Source organism: Amblyomma americanum, chromosome 11 (genome assembly GCF_052857255.1).
Source record: "Amblyomma americanum isolate KBUSLIRL-KWMA chromosome 11, ASM5285725v1, whole genome shotgun sequence".
Lineage (NCBI taxonomy): Eukaryota > Metazoa > Arthropoda > Arachnida > Ixodida > Ixodidae > Amblyomma > Amblyomma americanum.
The window spans coordinates 75,930,320-75,956,334 of record NC_135507.1 but is presented as its reverse complement, the minus strand read 5'-3'; the positions used below and the strand labels follow the sequence as shown (position 1 = coordinate 75,956,334).

General features: G+C 49.5%; 1 protein-coding gene across 1 annotated transcript in view; it reads left to right on the top strand.

Annotated features, from left to right (window-relative positions):
* Positions 1-26,015, top strand: part of LOC144110406 (uncharacterized) — a 90,794-nt gene that overhangs the window by 23,810 nt on the left and 40,969 nt on the right. The window contains exon 6 of the mRNA XM_077643263.1: positions 20,995-21,046. Coding sequence (XP_077499389.1) covers positions 20,995-21,046 — 52 coding nt within the window. The remainder of the gene's footprint in view (positions 1-20,994; positions 21,047-26,015) is intronic.

The following is a 26,015-nucleotide window of genomic DNA, read 5'->3' as shown; positions in this document are numbered from 1 at the left end:
CGCAGCCGCAACGTAGAGACGACCGAAGAAGTTGCCATAGCGCTCGCTTGCATTGGAACGAAAGCAAAATTCGTAGTCAGCGATAGTAAAACTGCCATCTGGAATTTAAAGAAAAGGCAGAATCTCGCCGGAAGAAGCGAGGATCCTGTCCGGCTGAGAGCTGACCCGGCAAGTCAGCTTAATATGGACCCCGGCGCTCGTCGGATCCCGGCAACGAAGCGGCACGCGAGTTAGCCCGAGCTCTCTACTTCCGGGTAACCGTTGAACCTGGACGAGGGCGCGCAAACCTATTCCGAAATCAATTAGAACTATAGGCTAAACAGAAAACTGGTGCCACCACGGGATAGGAAGCTAAGTAATACAGAGAGGACAGCATGGCGGCGCCTGCAAGCCGGAAATTTCGTTAACCCAGTATAGGCCTTTCACGTCCTACCAGGGGAATACGAAAACGTTCTTTGTAAAACGTGCGGGGAGAGGGGCACCCTAGACCATATAATATGGGAATGCGCCGACTGCCCCGGATCGAAGAAGATATTGACAGCAGAGAAAGCTGGGAAGCCCTACAAAGGAGCCGTGGGAAAGGAGGAGCTGGGAAGCCCTGCCGCAGAGCGAAGATCCCGCTCGGCAGAAACAAGACATCCGCCTGGAGGCTGAGGCCGCGAAGAGACAAAAACCTCTTTGTTAGCCTTTAGTCGCGGAGTCTCCGGCCCCCGTCCTACTGGCCTGCGTGCCGGGGGCGGGGGGCAGTAAGGGACTCATTTCCGGTGGAAATAAAAGTTGCCACCCACCCACCCACCCACCCATCCACATATCCATCCATCCATCCATCCATCCATCCATCCACCCACCCACCCACCCACCCATCCATCCATCCATCCATCCATCCATCCATCCATCCATCCATCCATCCATCCATCCATCCATCCATCCATCCATCCATCCATCCATCCATTTATCGACGCAGCTTGCATACTAAGTAATTAAACGGCGGCGCTCCTCCAAACGCTGGATCCACAAAGTTGAGAGCAAAACCCTCAGAAGGGACTTTCATCACCACAGATGGCCATCGTCACGAGGGCGAGCCCTCATGAGGGTGTCCTCACCCTCACCTCATGAGGATTTCACTCGATGAGAGTGAGGGAGGATGCGCGCTTGAAAATTTGTGAGGACGAGGGTCAGGGAGGAAAGACATGGTGAGGTGAGGGTGAGGGAGGGAAGACATGAGGTGGGGTGAGGGAGGCCAAGAAGCACTGTCTGAGGGAGAGGGTGATGGCTCGACTCGTACTCCGGGCTAACGTTTTTTGTCAGTGTAGCCCGGAATGATTTCCCGTTTTAAAGTGCTTCTTTTTAGTGTGAAGATTCCAAGCGAAGACATAGATTTTGCAGTCTGGACGTGCACGAGACGAACACGAAGGGCAGGTGCCGCACACCTCCGTCGCCGCGATGTACTACACTGCTAAAAATGTTACGCCGAGAAAAGCTCTCTTCTAACTAAAAAGCCTATTTTTAAAAATTGTGTAAAGTCTTAGGTTAAACACCCTGTGCAGTGCGCTAACGAGGGTCGTTGGTTAAGCCGTGCCTGTGGCCACCGTTCAACGGGAACCGTAATACGGCAGTCAACATTTTCATTATCAGCTGCGTGTCTGTCGGATGATCAGACTGTAGAGTAAAACACGTAGAAATTATACCGTGTGAGGCTGTGGAATTCCCAAGTTGTAAGCCTTCTTGTTTTTTTTTATTGGTTTTGGGGGGAAAGGAAATGGCGCAGTATCTGTCTCATATATCGTTGGGCACCTGAACCGCGCCGTAAGGGAAGGGTAAAGGAGGGAGTCAAAGAAGAAAGGGAGAGAGAGGTGCCGTAGTGGAGGGCTCCGGGATAATTTCGACCACCTGGGGATCTTTAACGTGCACTGACATCGCACAGCACACGGGCGCCTTAGCGTTTTTCCTCCATAAAAACGCAGCCGCCGCGGTCGGGTTCGAACCCGGGTACTGCTGTTCAGTAGTCGAGCGCCCTAACCACTGAGCCACCGCGGCGGGGCCCTTCTTTGCAGGAAGAAATAATTTCAGAACAGTGAGGTCTGAAAGAACTGCAAGCAGCGCAAAAAAAAATGCTTTTTTACGAAATTCCACTGCCAAATCAAAGCCTGTTGGCGGCGTTGCTGTGGAAATTTTTTCATTCACACTGTGAGTAGTTCAGTACATGGTGGGTGAACAGCGCAACAAAGGCGGGACAAAGGCAAGACAAGCGCTGACAAGTTGCTATATATAGTCAGCGCTTGTCTTGCCTTTGTCCCGCCTTTGTTGCGCTGTTCACCCACCATGAATGCTTACCACCTCGCCCAAATCTCAGCTTTACTCAATAGTTCAGTACAGTCGTATCTTCTTTCTATTTTCGCCGGAATTTCAGTACAGGAAAGTGGTGCCGCAGTGTGGTGAGCAAAGCCAACCACTGTGTTCCTACCATGAAAATAATGAATTAGCTCAACCACCTCGGTCTGATTCAACGCTGGCTCCGCCTTGCATTGTACGATGTGCACTGCTCTCGAAATAACAGGTACATCTCTTGGTTTATTTCACTCCCTGGTGAGACGTGTGAGCACCCAATCACGTGCCTGATTTAATGAACCAAATTTCTTGCAGGCATAACAGGGAATTCAAACTGAGCATTTGTGTAATGAATAGACGTACAAGCAAAAAAATTGGGACTCCCTTCCACGCTGTGAACGTGGTTGGACAGCGAAGCTGTCAAAGGAGATGGTGTTTCCATTCAATTTTTAGCCTAGCGTTCACTGCTTACGACAAAGACACGAAAACGCAACAGTAATATTTACCGGGAAACACACGCGGGGAGAAGGAACGTGCTTCGCATTGTTTGCAGGCGCCGTTATCATAGATTATGCGGTTTGCACTTCACACGAGGGCTTCGAATGACGTCAACCCTTTTCGAAGCTGCTGCAAACGTAATGTTTACCGGAACGCGTAGTTGAAATTGTCGGCACCACGCATCGGAAATATTCCTTTCCTTAGTCTAACGTTCGACGGAATACCGTCTGGTCAAGAATTCAACCAACTTAACCCTGTTATTCCTTTCCTTACGGTGAATATTCCTTTCCTTACCGACATGTGTGAGACAGGCGTCATTTCCATTCTTTTAGAACCAATTTTCATTTTCCTTGCCTTACGGCGCGGTTCAGGTGTCCACCAAGATATGTGCGACAGGTGTCATTTCCTTTCCTTAAATTGTCCAACGGGCAAGGCGTCGCGACGAACGGACGAAAGCGTTCCGTGGACTCCATGACAACGCTGCAACACGCTGTCGCGTCCCGCTCTAGAAGGCTTGAGCGTCATCCAATGTAATTTTACTTGCTGAAATTTTTGGTCCTTTCAAGGCGAAAGCCTTTAATGGCTCATACTCGCGGCCATGGATCTTTCTGAAATCCGTTACATCCAGCAACTAAATGTCGTCATCGACATAAGGCACCAAAGCAACTGCAACAGTCTGAAGAAGTTGTGCGCAGCTGCGATCAATCGAGATAAGTCTGGTGGCATCGCAAAGAAAATGATAGAGCTGTGTGGTTTATGAGTGTGTGACGTCATTAAGTGGCGTGACCATCGTTCGAGAGGAGCGTTCCCAAAGCAAACTTGCCAGACGCCTCATGAACGCCGATCTGCAAGGATTCCACCCAAAACGCTCTTTGTAGTCTTTAATCAAAATCATCTACACACATCACCGACGCAAGCAGCAACACCGCGCTAAAGGCTTTCGCCTCGCCGCACATTAGGTCAACAAAATGCCCCCCTGAATTTTTGTTTTTTGTAGCGATAGCTACATTACGGTATCATTTCTAGCCTTCAACGTGGCGGCGCGGCCACGCTGTCACGTGGTTGGTCACGTGGTCCGGAGCAGCTGCCGGCGGCACGGCGGCGCGGCTGATCACGTGGTTCGTCACATGCTTGGTCACGTGACGAGCCACGTGGCACGGAGCAGCTGCTGCTGCCGGCGGCGCTGCGCGCCTTCGAAACCGAGCTGCCACAGCTGTGCGCATGCGCCGTGTCAAGTGGAACGAAGATGAAGGAACGCCCAGCGAAACGGAGCGGCTAAAGACTGACTTTGCAATTAAACTAAGCAAGCTCCACTCTGCAAGCTGTACCTATCGCGTAATTCCAGGTTTAACCAGAGCTAACATTAGAGGTAGAATAGGTAGCGTGGCCCTAAACATACTCAGAAAGGTAAAATGCTTGGATAGAAAACACATACACAACCTGATATGGATACCCGGGCACGCAGGCATTAAGGGGAATGAGAAGGCGGACGGCCTCGCTCGCGAGTTGAGTTTCCGAGCGGGGCAACCGGACGACTTCTACACCCAGGCCTGCGACGGGGGGTACGCGGAGCACCTGGGCCTATACAGGGGCATGAGATATAGGTACTCACCGCCACACAGGGCGCTAACAAAGGAGGAGGCGACCGGGTGGCGCAGGCTGCAGACGGGTGTTTTTCTCAACCTACGCCTACTGAGCAAGATGTTTCCAACACAGTACAGAGCCACATGCCCTTGGTGCGGGGCGGTGCCGACACTCTACCACATCACGTGGGAGTGTGAGCGAAACAGAACATTCCACCAACACGAACACCCGAGTGCGGAGCAATGGGAGAGCCGGCTCGTCAGCAGCGAGCTCACAGTCCAAAGGACCCTGGTGCAGCACGCTTGCGGGGCAGCGCGGCTCAGCGGAGCCCTGGAATAGGGGCCCGACCTTGCGAGGACAGGACCCGGGACCGCCTGAGACGAGGACAACGCGGGTCCTGCAGCCGCGAATTTCTTAAAAGATCCAATAAATTTTGCTTACCTTACTTTACCTTATACACATACCGGGTGTCCCAGCTAACTTGAGCCAAGGATTAAAAATAAATTAGAGGCAGGCGAGTGAAACCAGTTGCATATTGGCGACAGAAAATCTTGCGCACCGCACACATTTTTTTGTTTCGCAATTAATTACTAGCTAAATTAATTTTAATTATCTAAATTCACAAATATTGGCATTAGACAGCAAATTGCATTTGAAGAGTTGTCGAGCACCTTCAGAAGACCCCATTCCATCATTTATGATAAGGAAATCCTCACGTGCGTCTTTTTTTCCCAGCACCAAAGAAAGCCCGCGAAATGCAAGATAAACCACGTGACTAACGCGCTTGCGCGCCGCGATCGTGCTGATCTCAAGAGTGGTCTGAGCAAACGAAATCGCCTGCAGCCTTGACTCGACGGCCCCGCACCAGCGGCAGGCAGATATGTTGTCGACGGCAACTCGCACCGTCATGTGTGCCACTGGCTGACGTAGACGACAAAGCACCACCAACATATCGGCCTGCAGCTGGTGCGGGGCCGTCGAGTCAAGGCTGCAGGCGATTTCGTTTGCTCAACCTACGCTTGAGAGCAGCACGATCGCGGCGCGCAAGTGCGTTAGTTACGTGGTTTATCTTGCATTTCGCGGGCTTTCTTTGGTGCTGGGGAAAAAAGACGCACGTGAGGGTTTCCTTATCATAAATGATGGTGCGGTCTTCTGAAGGTGCTCGACCACTCTTCAAATGCAATTTGTTGCCTAAAATCATTTTTTATAATTTAGATAGTGAGACTTAACTGCACTAATAATTAATTGCCAAACAAAAAATTGCATGTGGTGCGCAAGATGGCTGTCACCAATATGCAACTGGTTTCACTTGCCTGCTTCTAATAACATTTTTTAACCCTTAATGGCTCAAGTTAGCCGGAACACCCGGTATATATTGCCGCGAATATTTGCAGTGTTTGTTCGTTATTCAAATCTGCCGCCACACCACTTTATCGCTTTGTTTGCGACGCAAGACGCGACTAGATTTATCTCGATTGATCGCAGCCAGGCAGAGCTGATTCTACGTTGTTCCGGAATGTTGTAGTAACTTTGCGCGCTTTATCTCGAAAGTTCGATATCAGCTTTAAACTGAGCACGGCCGACAGCGGCGGACATTCTGTCCGACGACCGCCGAGCACGCTTGTCGCTTCGCCGCCGCCGAGTGATTCAGTCCATTGTGGGAGCAACTCAGCCCAATAAGCAGTTTTCTTTTAGGAGACCTTTTGTCCGTTTTCATCGCTTCTTCGACTGCCGTCACCTCTACGCGACAAAATTAATTTTTTATCTTACGACTGCGCGATGATCAATTTGATATACGATTTCTATACTGTATATATTCTTTTTTCTTTTTATTTGATGTTGATTTTTTATATTTTTATTTTTCATTTTACGACACCTTCATGATCAGTAGGATATACGATTTCAATGCTCTTGGGTACTTTTCCATTCGGATTAGCATTCAATTTTTAGCCTGGCGTTTTTTGCTTATGACGACGACGACACGAAAATATCCTTGGACAGCAGAGGTATACAGCTACGCCGTAAAAATCATGGCCAGTTTAGCTTAGGGTTAAGTTAGCCCAGGTTTTGTATGGTTTATATTGATTTTCTAGGCTTTTGTTTGGCCTGAACCGGCTTACTTTGGTTGATGTATTATAAGATGTATGTTTGCGTGATATTGCATCATTGTAGACTTGTACTGCTGTAGAATTGGTCATTGTTTACAATTACAGATACTTGGGAGCCCTGATTCCGCTCCTGGAGCAGAGCTGCAGCGGTTCGGCTACGGGCCACTGCCCTGCCATCGGTCGGGCTTGTGAGACACATGTTTTTCCTGAGGAATCTCTCGCGTGTAATCATTATTTGAACTTCCACGGTGGGCAGTTTGCTCGCAATCCGGTGATGGCGTCACAGTGTCATGTGACGAAGGTGGCCCACGAGCTAGAAGCAGGCTTCGGACAGTCAGACAACCCCTTCTCGGCGGATTTTATGTGCTAGGACACTAAAAGAGAAACCCCAAGAACCGTTCACTCCAGACTCTTGGAATTAGTGATTACCAATATTCAGCCCAAATGCTATATTTAAGCTAGCTGTTGAGTTTTCGAGGGGCGTGAATAATGTTTTAATTTAACCGACAGCATAAGAATCTCACTGCAGCGGAAAGCTGGCATCGCACTGGGGGAAGGTACTAAAGAAATAAAAAAAACTTTACAGCTGCGGGAGTGGTATTCGAACCCGCGGCGACGCTAAAAAAATCAGTTCCGCAGGCTGCTGCTTCACACAACTATGCCATGCCACAGCTGCTTTTTTAAGCGTGGTATTTACTACGGATCGGGGTTAGCCTCACACTTGCCGCCACTCGGAAGCGGCCACAGTATCGAGATTGTTTTCCTAGGCCTTGGTGTCCGATATATAAATGCGAGGACGTTGAAGCCGACATTAACCACTTACTGTGGCACTTCAAAGCGGGTCTTACACCGAGCAACCCTGCTTCATACATGAATATTGCCTGGATGCAGGGACCACACCATCGCTCACTACTGGACTTCAGAAATTCGGCTAACCTTTTTCCAATATTTTCATCAATAAAGGATCCTTCATCACTCCTTCGCCTATTGATGCCCTGAGGCAATAAATCTCGTTAATAATAATTAAAAAACTGCCAAGCTCTCGAGCTGTGCACGCAATGTCGTCGTCTTCGTCACCTACCCGCGTGGCACGCGTCTTAAACTGCCACTCTCTCTCTCGCTGTAGTTTGAAAGCGTGGTCTTCACCATCTCCCATCTGTGCGCATGAAAGCTTCATCAGACGAGCAAGCAGCAGACCGCAAGTAATGGCGGGAGAATAGAAGCTGTGAAATTCATAAGATCCAGTGCCATCGCAATGTCATCTGGCAATGGTAATTAAGCGCGCTACAAACTTTCCTTGTTCTGAGTCTATTCTGTGCTTAGCACTTATTCTAATTGTCGTGGTAAACGCTACTAACATTGTTTTATAAATATTCTTGGCGTAAATTAGTTTATGTACACAGACACGACAACGCGCTGACTCATGTTAGCAGTGCATATAGATAACAATGAAATGTTATAAGTGCGGGGCACATGTATGCATGCAGAGCGTGTCAGGAGTAAAGGCAGAGTGATATTTTAGGGCCCAACTCGCAACTGTATTGGTTTTGTCTAACGTATTAGCTCAAGCAACTCACACACAGGTACACGCACACTCATAACAAACAGTATAAGCATCTAGCCTCTCGCCCATTAGTGCTTTAAAGGCTTGTCTTGTATTGTTTATTCTTAGCAATACCGCCAGAAGTTGGCGACTTCAAAAATAACTCGAGTTTTCATTAAAACGACTGTTAGTGAGGGTGAGGGAGGGCCGATGATATGAGAGTGAGGGCGAGCGAGGGAGAGCACATTTCACGAAGTGAAGATGAGGCTGAGGGAGGGGCGGATAACTTTTTAAAATGAGAACGAGGTTGAGGGAGGGCCATGAATTCAAGAATGAGGGTGAGGGAGAAAAGTAAAAATGAGGGCATTTGCCCACCCCTGTTCACCATTTGACCTCACCCCCACCTGCTCCCAGCGCATGCGCAGCGCAGCGTTGCTATAGCGACGGTGACGCGGCTCGGCGCGTCCTCTGCTTCTCTCGGCACCGCGGCCCCCCAGGTCGTTCGCTGGTGGTGGTGAAAAGCGTTTATTCGACATAGGTATATACAGAGAGGTATTCGGGGGCTTCCCTCAGTGGGAAGCCTTCTTACATATTAGGTGGAGTGTCTAGTCCGGTACCCCATTGGTAGAAGCCGCCGTCCAGGCCCTCTGGACTAATGCCCGCTGGGCCTGGAGGTCCGAGCAGCCGAGCAGGGCCGCCTCCCAGTCCTCTCGGGTAGGGTGGGGGTTTGGGGAAAGGGCTGTGTTTTTCTGGCAGGCCCACACCATGTGCTGGGTGTCAGCCACCTCCCACAGCGCGTGCACCGGCCAGTGACCATATGGTCGAAATGTCTCATTATAGCCTGGCATACTAGAGAATTAGTGAAGAGTCGAAGGAGCACGCGTTCTTATGCTTTCCCAAGCCCTTTTGCCGGTGATGGGCAGCGTAGATGTTTATACTCATAATATTTCAGAATTTCACAAAAGTGGAATAAGGGCTGTCCCGCATACGAGGTATCAGAGTCGGTATGAGGTACCCAAGAGATCAGAGCTCGGACAGCCGCGTGTGCGGCCTCATTCCATCGAAGACCCCGATGGCCTGGAGTCCATTCGCAGTGCTAGCATGCGCTTATACCTGAGCAGCGCCAAGCGTGTGACATCAGTTTCCAGGGCGGCGTCAACGATTGCGCACGTAGTTGCCGGATCGCTGGGGTATAGGTTTGCAAACACAGCAGCAATGAGGACGGTCTGCGCAAAGTCCTCCCTGCATCTACGCCTCAGCGCTAGCATTTGTTATGTTTTCATTTGCATACCTTTGCGAGGAGCAGGCAATACGCTACTCTCCTCCAAACATTCTGTATTTGTGTACCTCGCAGCCGCTGGTAGCAGCGCGAACACCTACGTCGCACAGTACTCTTAGCGGCTGCCCGTTGATGGAAGCGAAGCGTAAAAAAATACGTTTGAGATCACTGCGGAAACCCGCATTGGGAGAATTAGAAAACATTGACGCCTCCTCGACAATCGTCGCGCCTCTTTGCCTCTCTTTGATACTCTTGCCCCTCTTTGCCTATCTTTGATTCTCTCCAATCACTCATGTCGGGGTGAGTGGGCGGGATACGTGCATCTTAGCTCACGATAAAATTTTGTAATCTCCGCGTACGAGCGAGGCGCCTCGGCAGGGGCATCCGTTCCCGAGAGCTCTCCCGCGCCCGGTTGGTTAAACCTCGGGCTAGACGGTCGACCCCCTCGTTTCCGGAGTCACCCGCGTGAGCCGGAACCCATACGAGACTGATGTTGTGGTCGAGAGTTAGGTTGCGCAGAATTCGCATTGCGAGCACGCTTACCCCTACCTGGACAGGGCGCAAGCTACGACACTCAGACGACTACAAACAAAGGCAATTCTTAGCCCCTGAATATGGCCTTGCATGACAGCGCTGCGGTGACGGGACGCACGCCACCCAAGACAATATATATTATGTGAATGCGCTAGCAAACCTCCGACGACGACACTCTTGCCAGCAACATAGGCGGAGGAAGCGGCGGAGGAAGCTCTTGGCCAGTTCAAGAAAAAACAACGCAACTGGCCCTCATCACGCGAGCTCAAAAGGTCGCCCCCGACTGGAGGCCACCCTGGACTCACCCCAGCCCCAAATAATCCCTTCCATTTTGTGGCAGTAAAGTTTTAACCGCCACCCGCCTTCAATCACCCATTTTGGTTTTTCCAGCTTGGCGCTATGGTTGCTTTCCCGTCCACTTGCTATATACCCGTCCAACCTATTCAACTGTCCAATGAGTTTTGCTTCTAATTAATGAACTAATTACTCGATATGAATGAAATTTTTCAATCGAATAGTTTTCATTCATCAAACACATTTCAATCCATTTCGAACACTGTTTTCAAAAGCCTTTTGCACAATTCTCTACTATTTTGCCATCCATGGCTATTTTCCCGTCCACTAACTATATGCGCGCTGTTTCAACGTTTTTTCGACATCTTTGACTCTGTTTAAATAACTAGTCATCCTACCGATGTACTTTTTCTTGCGCAGCATCCCCACGTCATTCTCTATCGATTACAATTATTTGTTTGATCCTAACTATTCTGAGAACGTCACAACTGCTGCTGACACGTTGTGATGACACGACCCCACCGACATAGCCTAGTAATGCTTTCGCATTAATAAACTAAAGTGCTAGATGATGATTCCTGTTCAGTTCCTGGCTGTCGAAGCTAAACGGCAAAGCGGCGCTGGGAACCTCGGGCTAGCTCGGTTTCCGCAGCTAGCAAGACAGGATTAATTGGATGGACATGGGAGAGGCCTTTGCTCAGCAGCGGACATAGGCTGATGTTGATGGTGAGGACGATGCTGGAGCACACTTGGCAGGAGCTCTCATACAGTGAATAGCAGAGTTCCAATATCCTTGAAGAAGAAACTATATAAAGTACCGTTATAACAGTACCGGTACTCACCGATGGAGCAGAAACAAGGAGGCTAACGAAATATGGGCTCACATTAAGGACAACGCTGCGAGCTATGGAAAGGGAAATGATAGGTGTAACGTTTACAAACAGGAAGGGCAGCGTGGGTGAAGGAACAAGCACGAGTTAATGACATCCTAGTCGAAACCAAGAGGAAAAAATAGGCTTGGGCAGGGCATGTGATGAGAAGGGAAGACAACCGCTGGTCCTTAAGGGTGACGGAGTGCATTCCAAGAGAAGGCAAGCGTAGCAGGGGGCGGCAGAAGGTTAGGTGGGCGGATGAGATAAGGAAGTTTGCGGGGATACGGTGGCCGCAGCTGGCGCATGACAGGGTTAATTGAAGAGGCATGGGAGAGGCATTAACCTTGCAGTGGGCATAGTCAAGTCGATGATGATGTAATTGAAGGCTCCTTTGTGTTTGTAAACCGAACAGTCCCATTGCCAGAATTGGAGTTGTTCGGGAATGGTGGAGTGTCGTGCGCTCATTACGCTGTGTCTCGGCCTGGCTCTTTACCACTCACCTGAGATACCGCGTGGCGAGTGTCCCGCTGGTCGCTGGATGGGGAGGTAGGAGAGGAGGGAAGGGCGGATTTGAGCGCTATAGGCACTGCGGGCGATGGAAGTGATTGCCTAATCACTGAACTCTTCAATGACCTCATGTACACGTGCTTCAAGTGATGCCAGTGCTTTCGAGCAGCTCTACCTTACGGTTCACATCCGGTCAGGAGAACGCAAAACAGAATGGAGAGGGTAGAGAGTGGGTATTGGAGAAAGCGGGAGCAACGACCTTAGCCCAGGTTATACTTCATAGGATTTCAAGCATTGGTGGCGCTGTTGGGTCCGAAGGGTCTGGGCCGGGACTGTCGTGGTTGTCCGGTCCTGGCGAGGATTTAACTGATAAAGGGAGAGGGATCGAGACCTGGTTCGGCTGCAGGAGGTGTCCCGCCTGACCAGTCGTCAAGTAGTACATGTCCCAGACCACTGATCAAGTGTATTATATTCCTCAGCAATGTTCTGTTCGTATTTTGCAAAAATTATAAAAAAGCTGAATTTTCAGCCACGAGTAAAGGACTGAAGATATATATGGTGATAAAAATTAGACTTGACCGATTTCTTAAAATTGGGCTCTGGAGCTACGTTAAATCCACCTCGGCGCAACCAGTATGCTTCAAGGGGACCCAAAGTGAGATACGATTAGGTTTAGGTTTATGGGGTTTTAACGTCCCAAAGCGACTCAGGCTATGAGAGACGCCGTAGTGAAGGGCTCCGGAAATTTCGACCACCTGGGGTTCTTTAACGTGCACTGACATCGCACAGTACACGGGCCTCTAGAATTTCGCCTCCATCGAAATTTCGACCGCCGCAGCTGGGATCGAACCCGCGTCTTTCGGGCCAGCAGCCGAGCGCCATAACCACTCAGCCACCGCGGCGGCAAAGTGAGATAAGAATCGACCCTCTCAGGTGCCTAATTAAATAGAATTGTTTAATCAGCTTTTTAGTGACTCCAATAAGCGGCATGTGATACCGAAAAATAATAGGCAGTCGTATCCCCACATAATTCTATTTGGTACAAATTTCCTTAGCGCGCGTTTGTTCCAAAATTTTTAGTTCCATGTACATAATTACGCGCGCAAGGCGGTGACCATCGGAGCGGAAATCCTCCCGGCGTAACGCGGCGTATCCTGTGACAGCGGCGTAGAGCGACCGGTCAAGCTGGTAACCGTTAGCCATTCACTTTCGGCTGCTCAAATGTAAGAAACTCTGCAAGCAGCTGCTGACGTCACACTACGGAATAGGCTCGCGTCGGCTTCCACTTCTTTGCATGCGCTATTACGTGGGATCAGCGAAAACTTCAGTGACGACTATATCGCAACAAGCGCGCTCTAGAAGAAATACATCAGTAATCAGTAATCTAGAAACGCCACCGCTTCTATATAATAATAATAATAATAATAATAATAATAATAATAATAATAATAATAATAATAATAATAATAATAATAATAATAATAATAATTGGTTTTTGTGGAAAGGAAATGGCGCAGTATCTGTCTCATATATCGTTGGACACCTGAACCGCGCCGTAAGGGAAGAGATAAAGGAGGGAGTGAAAGAAGAAAGGAAGAAGAGGTGCCGTAGTGCAGGGCTCCGGATAATTTCGACCACCTGGGGATCTTTAACGTGCACTGACATCGCACAGCACACGGGCGCCTTAGCGTTTTTCCTCCATAAAAACGCAGCCGCCGCGGTCGGGTTCGAACCCGACCGCGGCGGCTGCGTTTTTATGGAGGAAAAACGCTGCTGCTGTTGTTTTTATTGCGACTGCAGAATGAACAGGAAAGTGCACGGGCATGCCCACTGGCCCAAGCTGAGCCACAATCGCTTCCACGTGCAGAAAATAGCCGAATGGACGGAGATGTGAGAGCAACGATAGAAAGAAAGGATGCGCGTCGCAACAACCGCACCATCCGAAACGACGACGACGGTTTAGCAAGAGATACTCCCGCAGACAAGGAGCCCTCGCCACATTGGTGAGAGCTCCTAGATCCCAGCCGCCTAAGGCGAGGAAGCCACCCCCTCCGTGTGCTGTGCGATGTCAGTGGACGTTAAACATCCCCAGGTGGTCGAAATTACTCCGGAGCCCTCCACTACGGCACCTCTTTCTCTCTTTCTTCTTTCACTCCTACCTTCCTCGCTTCCTTTACGGCGCGGTTCAGGTGTCCGCCGATACATGAGACAGATACTGTGCCATTTCCTTCCTTCAAAATCCAATTTTATATTAGGTGATAGAGAAGGGTACAAGATATAACGACCCCTAAGTATAGCCTTCATATATTAACCTCAGCAGTCACGGAGGCATTACGTAGTCAGGATGTAGACGAACCATGTAAAAATATTGGAAGATATCTATGCCTCCACAGCCACCATAGTCCGTATAAAGTCCAAAAAAATTTGCAATAAGGAAGGGTATAAGGCAGGGGGACATAATATATCGCCAGTGATATTCACCGCCTGTTTAAAGAGGCATTCAGAGACGAATTGGGGAAAAAGTTTGCGATAACAGTTAATGAGAATACGGTAGTAATCTACCATTACCTGATCCCATTACCTTGTTAAGTCACTAGAGAGAAAAATTACAAGTCATGATCACTGACTTACTCAGGAAGGGCTGAATGGAGGGTGAAAAAATTAATGTACAGAAAACCAAAGTGGTACTTAGCAGTCTCACAAGGAAACAACAGTTTACAACTGGTAGCGAGTAGCTGGAAGTGGTAAGAGAATACGCGGCTACTTAGGGCAGGTAGTGACCGCAGATTCTGATCACTAGAGTGAAATAACTAGAAGAATAAGAATGGGATGGAGCGCATTTGGCCGGTCCTCTCACATCATGAATGACAGTTAACGAATATCCCTCAAGAAAAAAGTATATAACAGCTGTATCTTACCGGTACTCACCTATGGGGCAGAATAGTGGAGACTAACTTAGAAGTTTAATTGAGGAAAAGGCAGCGAGTTATGGAAAGGATAATGGATAGGTGTAACGTTAAGGGACAGGAAGAGGGAAAGGTGGCTCAATGAACAGGTCGGGTTAATGATATCCTAGTGGAAATGAAGAAGTAGAAATGGGCCTGGGCAGGGCATGTAACGCAAAGGCAAGATAACCGATGGTCGTTAACAGTAGCGAACTGATTACAAAGAAAAAGGGAGGAAGAGGAAGACGACGACGTTGTTCGACCTACTGTCGCCTCAGCTCCGTTTCTTTGCCTAATTTTGCCTCATTTACCTAATTTTGTTTGAATATTAGAGGACGGCAGCATATTCAAGGCGGTACTGTCCCTATGGGAAGAGTACGGCTGCTCCGGCGCCGGCAAGCCTAAAAGGACCACGACAATCTAATGAGACTGGCTCGGAAGAGGCGGCCATGGCTTCCCAGGCTGTGGAACGACCAGAACATGGAGACGACTACCCGTCCAGCGAGACCTCATCGTTCAGTGGGGAAGATGAGTCAACGATTGCGGTCGGTGACGAGTCAGTGGCCGATATGGCTGACGTGGACAACGAGGGCTTCAAGTTTGTGAGTCATCGAAAGCAACGAACGGTCGGGATCCCGGTAGTGGTTGAGCCCACCGAAAAGGGGGTTGATTTAAGAGAGAAGAATCCCATCTTACTTTTCGCGGCCATTCAATCACTGCTGGGTTCAGCTCCGATTCTTAGTCGGCTCACCATGCACGGGGCTCTTCAGCTGGATGACTCGACGGGAGAGTAGGATGACAAGCTCCCGCAGAGCTCTCAGATTTTTGGCATCAAATTTAACCTGGGGTTGCCCCATTCCTAAGAACACATGCGTAATTTGGGTGTGTTATTGGGGTTTGACCAAAGTGGGTTATCAGATCGCGACTACTTGTGAAGCCACAAAGTGTCTGGCGCGTGAAACGACTTGTGCGTCGTGTGGAGTCCCAAGAAAGAATGGGCTGCAAACCTAACAACTCTATCGTGTTGATATTCAGCTCCCAACTCAGAGGCCGCACGAAAATTGATCTGGAGAATTCACAGACACTGCAGTTGCTGATATGATAACATGATGATCAATCCTAGGTTCAGGGAAGCGAACTAGCAGCACGGGGTGGCAGTGAGTCAGGTGGGCGCAGGGAGGACTGAGGAACTGGACGGGGATCAGGTGACGGCGCAATGGACGAGCAGTAAGAGTGGCCCTTGTCCGGCAGTGCACGGCACGCTGTTTTAGATGCCAACGTTTTGGGCACGTGGCCAAAGTTTGCACAAAGGATCGACGCTGTAAGAGGTGTGGAGGCGACCACGACCTTAAAACCTGCAAGGCCGATTCTGCTTGCGCCAATTGCGGTGGTGATCATCCAGCGAGTTTCGGAGGCTGCCCCTTCCGTGTGAGCGCTCTGCACCATCGAATATCCTTTATTGCTGGTCCCAAAACCCAACCGACTGAGACGCCTGTCCCAGGATTCGACGAGTTCCCAGAGTTGGAGTCTGATGTTGTTGCATTACCCAACAATGTCCCTAAGAGACCTGAGTCCAGCAAGACGCCAAGGTCCACTGCGTGCGAGTCCGTTGTTCGACCTCCAGCGAAAAGTGTCCATGTTCCTGAGCGACCGGATCACAGCCAGACTTGACGGCAAGGGGGACTCTCATATGCACAAGTGACAAAAAAACCCAGCTGCTGCAGTCAAGAGTGTGTCCCCGTAGGCATCTTTTATCGATGTTGTGAGTGCGTTGCGCAAAACAAGGAGCTCGAAAATCAAGGTATGTATGACCTTCTTCATGTTTTGTTTGGGGCCCTGCGTTCACATGTTCCAGCGATGGCGCCTGGTAACCTGAAGAACTTCCTACAGCTAGTGCTTTCTTTTGAGTCCCTATTTAACACATTCGCAGCGAACTTCCTTTCGATCTAATAAGGATGGGGCTAAACCTCGTGGATCTAATATGCACCGAAAAGTGTCGTTTATATTGCAATGGAACTGCGCTGGAATTTTAAGTCGGTTAGCTGAACTAAAGCTATTCTTGAAATAGACTTGTGTTCCAGTATTGGCCCTGTCAGAAGCTGGCCTGCCAAGCGGGAGATGTTGGACTGGATATGTTGCCCATAAAAACTGCAGCATAAAGTCATTTCCAGCCGGAAGTGCTGCGCTTTACATAAGAAGGGAAATTCCACATGTTTCTCTAAGCGTTGCCGATCTTCGCACGGATGACATCGAGGTAGCGGCTGTGAGAATACAGCGCGGGTTTCGAACCATTTCTATTGCATCCGTGTACGTGTACCCGCGGAAGAAGGTAGCATTGGATTTGTTTCTACAGCAGCTCTGCGACTGCTGCCCCGCTCTTTGAATCATCCCCGGTGATTTTAACGCCCATCATGCCGTCTGGGGTGAGAGGAACACGGATTCCCGTGGATGCACTCGTAGACGTTATTGACTGTTTGGACCTGTGTGTTGCCAATGAAGGAAGACTAACTTTATTCCGGCCTCCAGTCTCAGCGACAGCTATAGACCTGACACTGCATTCACCTGACGTCCGCGTGAGGTATTCAACAGCGCCTGACCACTTGCGAAGTGATCACTATCCGATTTTTGTGTTTGCTGCCGACTTTCGTATGCATGGTCTTAAAATTAGCATTGTGGTCAACTGGGACAAAAACGGAGAGCACCTAGAACGTGTTTCTGGCGATGTTATTGACAAAATTATTTTAGTAAGCTAGCTGCAACTACGGGGGATAAGTTACCTGATCATTTTCCGGCCCCGGATTTAAAACTCAGGAACCTTTGTGCAGCGAGAAGGACGGAGCGCCAACTCATGCGGAAGAAGGACGACAGATACTTGAAGGCAACCTTTAATGGGCTGAATTCTGCCATTCGACGGCACACGAACAAGCTCTAAAGGTTGCAATGGGCCTCATTCTGCGCTAGTTTGACTGTGTTCTCACCGATGACGAGAATATGGCAAGTTATTGGCAACCTTGCTGGAGAATCTCGCCCTTAGAAGCCTTTTGAAGCTCTTGCAATGCGCAAAGAAAAGCCTATTGAGTGCTTGGCAGAGGAATTTGCAGACGCGTTCGTACGTGTTAATCCTGTAATAGATATATATACACCACCTGCTTCCTCCAGGTGTATCATGGACGTCCCGTTCACGCTTCGCGAGCTTCAGACTGCGCTCAGTGGCCTGCGGCGCCGGTGTGCACCAGGTCCCGGCGGCATCGCCAATCAAATGCTCAATAATCTGCCCTTGGAACTCAGGAAGGAGCACCTCAACATCATTAATCGAGTTTGGGAGACTGGCGATGTTCCTCCGTCATGGAAGGTAGCACATGTAGTTCCAGTACTGAAGCCTGGCAAAGACATGACAGACCTTGCCTCGTATCGCCCTGTGTCATTGACCTCCTGTGTATCTAAGTTGATGGAGAAGCTAGTAAATGAACGCTTATCGTGGTGGCTTGAGGACAACAACCCAAGCAGCACAAGTAATTGGCCCAACATTGGAACTGTATTGGCAAAGTTGGCCCTACAAAGGACCAGGATGGGACCATCCTGTTGCAATATTGGGCCGATGAGCTGTGCGTCTTGGGAAGGCACTGCCAACACGTATGACAGGATTCCGCCGAGGTCTTAGTTCCCAAGGTAGCGTTTTAGACTTGGTCAGTCACATTGAACACCAGAGCTTTTGCCCTTTCCACATTAGCCATTTTTCTTGACGTTGCGAAGGCTTACCACAACGTGCTTCAGAGCTCAGTTCTAAACAGTTTGCAAGGCATGGGCATACAGGATCATGTGTTAAGATTCATTTACAAGTTTATAAGTGATCGCGCGGTTCGTGTACGGTTAGGAAGTACCTCAAGCACCGATAGGGTTTTATCACGAGGTGTGCCTCAAAGAAGTGTTCTTTCCCCCACGCTCTTTAACTTCGTAATGACTGGCCTTCCGGATTTGTTGCAAAAAATTGCAGGCAAGTGTGTATGTCAATATATGCTGACGACATCTGTATTTGGATTACTGGCTACCAACACAAGCGATGAGCGCTGATAGCTCGACAAGCTCTACTTTCGGCACAAGCTTACCTTCAAGGTGTGGGATTGTCTCTGTCAGTGGAAACATCCGGCTTTGTTCCGTTTCCGGGTAAAGGGAGACGTCAAGCGCGGTTGAAGATAGACCTCGGTCACTCTTGCGTCCGTCAATTCAACCACACGCCTTACCTGGGCGTCATTATTGACTCCCGTCTGCAGTGGCGAAAAGCTGTAGACGCGATTGTTTCATCTATATCTTCGCGTCTCAATGTGATCCGTAGAATTGCATGTGAGCAATGGGGAAACCATCCTTCTTCAATGGTCAAACTTCATGAAGCGCTGGTGGTCAGGCGCATAATGTATCAATTACCGTTAATTTCCCCTCGGCATGACAGCTTGTACGTATCGAAGTTGTCCACAGAAAGGGCCTAAGAAGAGCCATTGCAGTTCCTCAGATGGCTGCGAATAAGGCAGTACTTCATGAGTCTCTATTGAAACCTCTTAGCCTTGTCGCTTCTCAGAGACTACTAACGAATCTTGGCCGCCTAGGAGAGACGGTAGCTGGGCGATCCCTTCTCCAGCAGCTCTGCAAGAGATATGAGTCGAAGGCTTACTTGGCACTCAATACTCTTAGTTCTTTAGGCCTTAATGTCCGAAGACAAAGGAAACGGCTGAAACCCCCCTGGTCTTTTCCGACCCTCGACTGTAAAGTCACGATTGCCCATGTGAGTGCAAAGCGCAGCTCTCCTTTGGCAGCAACGCTTTCGCTTGTACTTGAACACTTGGAAACAGAGTATGCCCGCCATCTTCAAATTTTCACGGATGGTTCTGTGGACAAGGTCCAACAAACTAGCGCTTTTTACATTCCTTCTTAGGACTGTGTGTGGTCTGTAGGCTTTACTGCTGTCGTATTTTCCACAACGGCTGAAAGTGTTGCTATTGAGGCGGGTTTACGGAAGTTAGGGTCTTGTCCGGCTCAACCTGTTGTCATCCTGACTGATTCAAAATCTGCCCTTCAGAGGTTAGAGCGCGGATTCTCTACTGACGCCTTGTCTATAAGCTCTCTGCGCTTGGTAAAGAATCTGCACAGCAGATACTTTACATTTCCAATGGGTGCCCTCTCACATAGGAGTCAATGGTAATGAGGTGGCAGACAATCTCGCCCATAAAGGTCTCTCAAGGAATTTATAAAAAAAAGTACCTCAAGAAGGTAAAAGTCTCTACAGGAAAACGGTGCTCGATCATTTCAGTACCCTGTCGAGTCCACCCCACAAGACATGTGTAACCAAGGGACTGAGATCTCAGGCGACCCTTCTACATCGAATTCGCACGGCCTCTGCTCGCACTCCTGCCTGGATGCATAAGACGGGCATAGCATCGTCTCCGCTCTGTTCTTTATGTGGTGTGTGAGGGAATATCGAACATTATGTTATGTCATAGGAAAACAAAAATACATGAATCGCCGACCACACAAACGCTGACACAAGCCTTTGGTCGGCGATTCATGTATTTTTGTTTTCCTATGACGCTACTACCCGACCAGACGATATTTCGTCCAACCTTAGACTTCATTATATTATGTGCTGCCCAGAGTACAACGCGGAAAGGTATTTGATGTTCGCTTCCTTCAAGAAGACAGGAATCCGTCACAGTACAGTTCGGGACATTATCTACCCGAGTGGAAACCAGACATGCGGAAGGGAGGCTGCATGCCTCCTTTTAACATTTCAGCAGGACACGGATCTTGTTTCTAAAAAAAACAGCAGGAACGGACTATGGCCTACTGTGATTCAATATGTGCGTAGATAGTGTCTTCTGGAGTGGACTACGTTATACTTTGAGTGAATGTGTGTGTGGATTGTGGCACTGCAATGGCCTTTGTTCTACTGTGACTGAATATGTGCATAGATGGTGACTTCTGGAGTGGACTGTGATGTGGACTGTGTTGAGTGATTGTGTGCATAGATGGCGACTGCGGGAGAGGAATGTGTTTATTATAAGAGACTGCGCGTATAGCGGGGTAGATGTGACAGGCTTTAGGGCATTATTAACATAGAAGGGGCGCTACGGTGGAGCAATTGCCGGTTGAATAAGCAAGGCTAACCCCACCTGTAACCTTCAGCACCTCAACTCAACTCAACTACAATAAAAAGGGAAGCATACCAGGGGACAGCAGAAAGGTGTGTGCGCGGATGAGGTAAAGAAGTTTGTGGGGATAAGGGGGCCGCAGCTCGCAAAGGACGGGGTTAATAGGCAAGACATGGGAGAGGCCTTTTCCCTGCAGTGGGCGTAGTAAGCCTAACGGTGATGACCGTGATTGTTATAGTGTGGTTTCCGATGTCCATTATTTGTTCAATTTTTTTTGCATGCTTCCTTGAAACAGACACAAGTCCAAATATTTCACAGTACTTCAAGACCAGTGACATATTTTGTTTCTTTACATTTTTCAGGCCAAATTCAACAATTTTTCTGGCGATGATGTTGACCAGAACAGCATAGTGGGTTAGTATTGTTTCTATTATTATTTCTATTTTCATGGGCAAAGCGTGTCTTACTTTATTCCGCTGAGCTGCGTTTTCACATCTCCGGACAGTTCAGCAAACTTGGCTTGGGCCCCGCCGGCGATTTTAGACATACCGACAAAATAGTGTCTACGAAGGCGTTTGACATAAATCGCACAGAAAGCCATGGGGGGGGGGGGGGATAAGGGGAGAGACAGAATCACCGGGCGCTTCTCGGTTGTATTCTTTCGCCCGTGTCTCTCTGCGCGCCTCAGATCGAGCATTGTTTGTCAATAAGCCCAGACCAGCAGCCTACTAGACAATACAATGGGTACATGCCGGGCTATCTCTTCCGTAAAGGCGAACTGAACTGGTTTTTTGAAAATTCGAGGATATTGAAGTATTCGAATCTAGGAAGCTTCTAGATTAAGCACAAAAAGTGTTTTTGCATTAGCATTTAAAATAGTAACGTAATCGTCTATTAAAACCACGACAATGTTCAGGCTTCTCATCACTGAGTTGCAGAATGCGGAGAAACACGTGGTGACGTCATTTTAGCAGAAATTTCAGAAGTCTACTGCCTTCGCCTGCATGTTTCTGTGCGTCGTCCGATGCCGCCAAACAATGCTTTGTGAGCTTCACCTTCGATGGCGCTGGTTTTCTTCCATGCAAAAACCGTTTTTTCACTGGAAACCCAGAGCCATCGTACGTGACGTCATTATCGTAGCCTTTCCCGTCGTTGTGCACTGCAGAGAAGCCTGAACGCTGACGCCGCATTATTCGGCGATTACGCCACCATCTCAAATGCTAGGGCAACACGATTTCGCAGGCTTTACCAGCATGTTTCACACACTCGGCCCTTTTAAACTCAACGACTTCGAAAACAGCTTCAGTTGCAAAGGAGAGCCGGAATATCTTGGCTAAAAAAACTTCTTTCCGTGCATGCAGGGGCTGTCGAACACAGTCAATGGTTATTTTTAGTTTGACGTGGGTCTGCGCAGAAGGATGGATACCAGTGCTTGTTTCAGAGAATTCGCTGTATAGACAAGAAATCCGGCTTCAATGTGAGGTGACTCACTCACTCAGCACGTGGAAAATCTTAGGAGCAAATTGTTCGAATGATTTTACCTTTCACTGCACTTGACACAGCGCGTGAGTAGTATGTCTTCGTGCATGTCCACTGCTTCTAGGTCTGCTAACGCCGCCGCAAGGCATCCCCTATCGCTCTGCTGGTGAGCTGTAGCCGCTACTATGCCAATAGCCTGGGCCCTTCGATCATTATACGAATCATAGTACGATTTATTTACATGCCCCTGTTGCCTATATAGTGATGTTGGCAACCACTGTGTTAAGGCGAAAGCCTTTCTTGCCTCATTAGTGTGCGCAAGACCTGTCCGCAGGAAACGTGCACAAAAACTGTCCGCTCCACCTGTCATTCAAATTAAATGAAAGGAAAAGAAATTTCGACGAGGACGGGATTCGAGCACGCGCGTGCAAAGCCCAGTGAATTGAATGCAAGACCTTTCGTCAGAACTTGTGCCCCCTACCATCCGCAAATAGTCTCATCAAACAATTTCATCCCACCCTAGGTGACCTACTGCGATATATGTCCCTTCCAACCACACGAACTGGGGCCTCATTCACACCTGTATAACTTTTGCCTACAGCACTGGTACGCAGTCCACTCCCGGTTTCTCTTTCTTTCTACTTTGCGGCCCGCATCCATCTGATTACATCAGTACCATTCACTCCTACCATCCTGACGCATTTGAGTGGTCTACTGTGTTATTAGCCGTCCAACAGACACAAGATGCCTAAGACAAAGTTGGAGCCTTCTTTCTGTGTCATACCTTAGCGACCAGATGTTGCACCACTCTGTTTTTCAAAAAATTGGTACTGGTATCCACTTGATAAAAGTGATGCGTCGTCGGCAAACCTTGGCTTGACCACGTGATCACAACGTCACCTCACCGGCGGGCTATAAAAGGGGCTGCCTGAATAAATCGTTCCTTCTTGTTGTGTCATTCCTGCGTGATGCTATATTGCAGTGGCGACGAGATAGCGCGCCGGCGCTAGGCGAACTTACGTGCGCAAGAATGAGTGCCGGGCGGCCACCGGAATTCACGGATGCAGAAGGTACGTGGCCTACGTATCGTGTTCGGCTGGAGGCTTACTTCGAAGCCCATAGCATCGCGGAACCAACGAAGAAGCGAGCGCTGCTCATAGCTTCGCTCACAGACAGTGCGGTGCGAGTGGTGCAGGGGCGGTGTCATCCAAAACAAGTGAATGAGCTGAGTTACCAAGAAGTCGTCCAGCATTTGGAAGACCACTATGCTCCGCAAGTTAACGAGATCGCTGCAAGTTATGCTTTCTTCAGGCGCTCGCAAAAAGACGGGGAGTCTGCCCAGGACTTCATTGCGGAAATTAGGCGGCTAGCGGAGAAGTGCAACTTCGGAACGTCACTGGAGCGCATGTTACGGGACAGAATTGTGTGCGGTGTGCAAGATGAAGACGTCCGGCGACACTTACTGACTCAACGGAAGCTTACACTAGAAGAGGCGGAAGACTTTGTTGTCTCGGCACAGAAAGCCTCCCAGAACGCCAAAAGCATGCACTCTTCAGAGCCAGGAGAGGTACATTTTGCCCGTCAAAAGAGTCGTTCATCGAAGCCGCGCCCAAGGCTGGAGAAGTGCGATACATGTGGCAGGTGTGGTGGCGAGTCGCACACCGAGGCGGAATGCAAACACCTTCACGCGGTGTGCTACCGGTGCGGCAAACGAGGACATCTGCGCCGAATGTGCCAGTCCAGCACAAGTTTCCTTCGGCACGCATCGCACCCGGGAGGCCAACGACGCCAGGGCTCCTACGCAATGGCAGCAGCAGGGGACACGAGCTCGGACGACAGCGAAGCCCTGTACACTATTGCAGCGGTTCTCCACCAAGAAGCCAGCATCCGCAAGGTTCGGCCAATATACAAGGACATTAATTGGAATAACGTCCCTCTTACTATGCTGGTGGACACAGGATCACCCGTGAGTGTCATCTCCGTAGCGACGTTCCGGAAGTACGAGGCGCTGTGGCCGCCATTGCGCAAATCACAGCTTAAGCTATCCTGCCTCTTGGGCGAACTTCCAGTTGTCGGACAGCTCAGTATGACGGCTACATGCGACGGGAAAGGCATTCCGGGTACGGTCGTAGTGGTCGACAGCGTCGGACCATCTTTGTGCGGCAGAGACACAATCAAGGCATTCAACGAGGCTGGGGTGGCAATGCTGTCGCGTGTGGTCGCGAGTGTGCAACCAGTCGAGATAAAAGCTGACAGCACGGAACTGCAAGAGCTGCTCAACGAATATGCTGACGTGTTTGCTCCAGGACTCGGCGTATGCAAGGGACCACCGGTCACATTGCAGCTGAAAGAGGATGCGTGTCCAAAGTTTTTTAAGGCCCGTACGGTTCCCTACGCTTTGAGGGACAAGATGTCTGAAGCGCTGGACCAACTGGTTGCGCAAGATGTCCTGGCGCCTGTGAAAACCGCCGAATGGGCAACACCAGTGGTACCCGTTTTAAAGGGCGATGGGTCTCTCCGAGTGTGCGGAGACTTTCGTATGACAGTGAAAGCAGCCACAGTGATGGAACAGTACCCGTTGCCTCGAGTGGACGACATTTTTGCTAAGCTGAATGGCGGAGAAGTATTTACGACGTTGGACTTACGCCAAGCCTACAACCAGCTACCTTTAGACGCGGATGCCAAAAAGATAGCAGTGCTGAACACTCAGAAAGGCCTCTTCTGTTTCAACCGATTACCTTTTGGCATAAGTTCTGCTCCAGCTATATTCCAGAGGCGGATGGACGCGCTGCTGGGCGATATTCCAGGAGTTCAGGTGTACCTGGATGATATTATCATAGCTGAAAAAAAGGACGATGTATCAAGGCTGAAGAGGGTGCTGCAACGCCTGCGGGAGTACTGTCTCCGACTGCACAAGGATAAGTGCAAATTCCGGCAAGACGAAGTCACTTTTCTCGGCCATCGGATCGACGCTAAGGGTCTGCGACCAAAGGACGATAACATCAAGGCTGTTATCGAAGCCCCAGAACCTACTTCAGTGAGTGATCTGAAAGCTTTTCTCGGACTTGTAAATTATTACGGCAAGTTCTTGCCCAATCTGGCCACTGTGCTGGCTCCGCTGTACGCCCTCCTAGCTAAAGGGGCCAAGTGGGAGTGGAACAAGGAACAAGAAAAAGCTGTTCAGAAAGTTAAGCAGGCAATTGTGGCTTCCAAGTTCCTTGCTCATTACGACCCGGATAAGCCACTGCGGCTTGAGTGCGATGCGTCATCAGTAGGCATTGGGGCCGTTTTGTCCCACCGTGTGAACGGTGTTGACTACCCCATCGGATTCCGGTCCAGGACACTCACAAAGGCAGAGCGTAACTACTCTCAGTTAGAAAAAGAAGCACTAGCACTGGTGTTCGGCGTCGCACGGTTCAAGGACTACTTGTATGGACATCGGTTCGTGTTAGTAACCGACCACAAGCCTCTTACTGGTTTATTCAATCCAGGCAAACCAATACCACCGATGGCGGCTGCGAGAATCCAGCGCTGGGCCTTGTTCCTTGGCAACTACAGCTACACATTGCAGTACCGCAAGGGCAGCGAGAATTCCAATGCAGACGCCCTCAGTCGCTTGCCATTGCCGGTTACGGAGCCGCGGGATGTCGCTCCCGACGAGTACGTTTTGTATGCCCAGTGTCTTGAGGAAACGGCGGTCGGCGCCCGGGAGGTTGAACAAATGACAAACCGAGACGCCACTCTTCAACAGGTCAAAAGGTGGATTGCCGACGGATGGCCTCCGTATCTACCGCAGGATCTTGAGCATCTCCGGGCGTACTTCAACAGAATAACAGAGCTAACCGTGAGCCACAATTTGGTGTACTGGGGACATCGCATGGTTCTACCTATGGCGGCGGCAAAG